This window comes from Manacus vitellinus, unplaced genomic scaffold (assembly GCF_001715985.3).
Source record: "Manacus vitellinus isolate BGI_N305 unplaced genomic scaffold, ASM171598v3 scaffold_26_pilon, whole genome shotgun sequence".
NCBI lineage: Eukaryota > Metazoa > Chordata > Aves > Passeriformes > Pipridae > Manacus > Manacus vitellinus.
In genome coordinates this window covers 9,251,517-9,254,866 of record NW_021939960.1, presented here as the reverse complement: position 1 = coordinate 9,254,866, position 3,350 = coordinate 9,251,517, and the positions used below count along the sequence as shown (strand labels likewise).

The 3,350-nt window shown below is 63.0% G+C and overlaps 2 protein-coding genes across 2 annotated transcripts; one reads left to right on the top strand and one right to left on the bottom strand.

Annotated features, from left to right (window-relative positions):
• Positions 1-19: 19 nt before the first annotated feature.
• Positions 20-1,820, top strand: ACOT8 (acyl-CoA thioesterase 8; the record flags this gene model as incomplete). The annotated part of the gene is made up of 4 exons (XM_029960420.1): positions 20-330; positions 584-741; positions 1,085-1,276; positions 1,454-1,820. Coding segments are annotated over 4 exons (780 nt in total), but the record flags the coding sequence as incomplete, so codon positions are not given.
• A 373-nt stretch (positions 1,821-2,193) lies between these two features.
• Positions 2,194-3,291, bottom strand: SNX21 (sorting nexin family member 21; the record flags this gene model as incomplete). Its single annotated transcript, XM_029960419.1, has 1 exon — positions 2,194-3,291. A coding segment is annotated over one exon (678 nt), but the record flags the coding sequence as incomplete, so codon positions are not given.
• Between the last annotated feature and the right edge of the window lie 59 nt (positions 3,292-3,350).

Sequence of the window (3,350 nt, the reverse complement as noted above, 5' to 3'; positions counted from 1 at the left end):
GCCCCATCCCGGCAGGGAGGGTGCGGGTGGCACCGCCGGGCTCGGCCCCTGCAGGGCAGGTCCCTTCCGTGGCCCGGCGGCAGAATGTCGCTGTGCTGTCCCAGGGGACCCCAAGGTGCCGGTGCTGTACGAGGTGGAGAGGACTCGTACAGGGAAGAGCTTCTCCGTTCGCTCCGTGAAGGCCATCCAGCACGGAAAGCCGATCTTCACCTGCCAGGCCTCCTTCCAGCTCTCCCAGGGGAGCCCAGTGCAGCACCAGTTCACCATGCCCACCGTGCCGCTCCCCGAGGAGCTGCTGACACAGGAGGAGCTCATCCAGAAATTCCTGCAGTGAGTGGGGAGGAAGGGGCATGTTGGGGATGCCCTTCTTTGCGGCTGGTACAGAGGGAGGTGCGGAGGAGGATTGTGGTGGCTGCCTGAGGAGTTTCCAAACGTGCCTGGGAGGGGAGCAGAGGGGCAGGACAGGACAGGAGCTGTGCCCCTCCTCTCTGTGTGCCCCTGGGTCTGTGGGCTGGAGCTACTGCTAGCAGGACATGCCTCTGCCTGCCTGGCATTAACCTCGTTTCTCCATGCTGGGCTGCAGGAATCCTAACCTGGCTGAGAGATACAGGAAACATCTCAACAAGATCCAAGCCGAAGATGTGCCGATTGATATTAAACCCGTGAACCCACCAGATATGTTCAGCTCAGAGCCACAGGAGCCAAAGCAGCTCTTCTGGGTGCGAGCACGAGGCTACATAGGTGGGTCCTGCTGGGAAGGTGGTCCAAGTGCCTCCTGGGCTGAGGGCCCAGACTCCACCTCACACTGTGGAGCACTGTCACGACAGAATGGGCTGAGAGGGCTGTGATTTGGGGGCTGCCTGCACCCCAGCCTGTGGGGAAGCCTGGGCATTTCAAGGCTGCAATGCAGGTGTGGGTGAGGAGCATGAGGTGATGCCCTAAGCTGTGCTGGGGGGCAAGGGGAGCTGGTCTGGAAGAATCTCAGCTGTGCTTGGCCAGCAGCTGTCCCTGGGGCAGTGGAGCTCTGTGCCCCAGATGTGTCCCATGGACACCCACGGGACGGGCAGTGCCGGTTGCTCTGCAGGGGAGACGGACATGAAGGTGCACTGCTGTGTGGCCGCCTACATCTCCGACTACGCTTTCCTGGGCACGGCCCTGCTCCCTCACCGGCAGTACCACATCAAGTTCATGGTGTCCCTTGACCATTCCATGTGGTTCCACGCGCCCTTCCGAGCTGACCACTGGATGCTCTATGAGTGCGAGAGCCCCTGGGCTGGTGAGTCCTTGCTGTGTCCCCTGGGGATCCACAAGGCCAAGGCCAGCCTGTCCCTGCAGCAGGCTGGGATGCGGGAGGGGAAGGCGCTACTCTGGCACACGTTGCTTCCCCTTCTCACTTCTCCTACCCTACCCATCCTGGGGGTGGTGGCTGCACTCTGACAGCTCCTCTGTGCAGGCGGGTGCCGGGGCCTGGTGCAGGGACGGCTGTGGCGCAGGGACGGGGTCCTGGCTGTCACCTGTGCACAAGAAGGAGTCATCAGGGTGGAACAGAGACCAAACCAGAGCAAGCTCTAGCTGAGGAGCCCCCACAAGCTGGGGCTCAAGCGTACCAAGCGAAGGACCCTGGGATCAAGACAGGACCTAGACAGCAGCAGGAAGGAGACTGGGCTGGATCCAGCCCAGTGTGGAGTCCAAGTGCCAGAGGTGTCTGTGACAGACGGTGACCCACAGAGCATCAGTGTGACCAACTGGCTGCTGCACAGTGTGTAACCACATGCTGCCACCAGCCACCTTAAAATAAAGCCGTTGGGTGAAGAGCTGGACTCTGTCCCTAGAGTTTGTCCCCTTGGATCTGTGACTGTGCTTGCCCAAGGGCAGGCAGCAGTGGGGTAATGGGGGACCAGCTCTGCCCCCGCCGCAAGCTGAGTCACAGGAGGGGAACCTGTGCCACGTGTGCTGCTGTGGCACACGTTGCTTCCCTTTCTCGCTTCTCCTGCCCTGCTCGTGTGCCCTGGTGCCTCAGTTGCTGTTTCTGCTTGCCCTTGGGCTCCTCCCCAGGGCTGGGCTCAGGCTTGGGCCCAGCTGGGAGCCAGGGAAATGGGATGAGGCAGCTCCCACCTCCATGTGGAGGCTTGAGGCCTCCCACTGATGATGCCCTGGGGGCATGGGGTGGAACAGACACAGCAAGCACTTTGGTCTTCTTCCTGCCAAGACTTTATTTAATAAAGTCCTTTTTATTATATAAGTTTTATGGGAAGTTCCCGGCAAGAGCCCCAAACCCTGCCAGAAGCCTTCCCGTTCCCTTGTGCGGTGCCAGTATGTCCCAGCTAAAGTCCCAGCCATTCCAGGATCCCCCACAGAGGGGGAGTGGCTCCAGCAACGTCACTGTGGGTGGTGGACCTCCGTGAACCCCTGTGAGCCCCCAGTCCCACTGGACAGACTAACCACAGAGAAAGTGCATTTAGGAGGCAGCTCCAGGCACGGGCCATGCTGCCATGGGAGTGTGGCACTGCCCCCCTGCCACATCCCCACTCATGGCAGCGCCCTGCTCCCCGCCACCATGGGTGCGAGTCCCCTGCAGCCCCTGCCCTCCTGTCCATGGAGGCACGGACTGCTTCACTCCAGAGGCTCCTTGATCAGGCACTCCTTCAGGGAGGGCTGCTGCTGCAGGGGCAGCCCAGCCTCCCGCAGGTCCTGCAGCCGGGCCTCCGAGCGCCGCTTGTCCTTGCCCACCTTCCAGGCCAGGTGGATGTGGGCCTGCAGGAAGGGCCCCAGCAGTGGGTGGCTGCCCTGGGCCTCCAGCAGCTGCAGCGCCTGCTCACAGCAGCTGTGGGCCTCGCCGAGCTGGTCCAGCTCCTGGTGGCACACGGCCAGCCCGGCCAATGTCAGGAGGAAGCGGCCGGAGCTGCAGACCCCCAGCCGGTCCTGCAGCCGGTAGGCGTTGGCCCAGGTGGCCAGGGCCTCGCGGTACATGCCGGTGCAGGTGAGGCGCTGCGCGGCCCGCAGGTCCGGCAGGAAGAAGAACTCGAGGAACTCAGGGGAGCGGCGGATCTCGTCGATGGAGTGCAAATGGGACAGGAACTGCTCGAAGGCTCGGCTCCGCTTGGCAATGGTCTCGGCGGTGAAGTTCCGGCGCAGCCTCTTCCTGGGGAAGGCAACGCCGGCCATGTCACAGCCGAAGCGGCAGCGCAGGCGGCGGTTCAGCTGCTCGAAGTCTGAGTAGCGCCGGGCGATGGTGGCAGGGGCCTTGTCAAACTGGCCGGTGCGGATCAGGTAGATGGTGTAGAGCTGTGGGGGAGCCGGGTGTCAGGCAGTGCCAGGGGCACGCTGCTCCTGGGGCTGGCAGAGCTGGG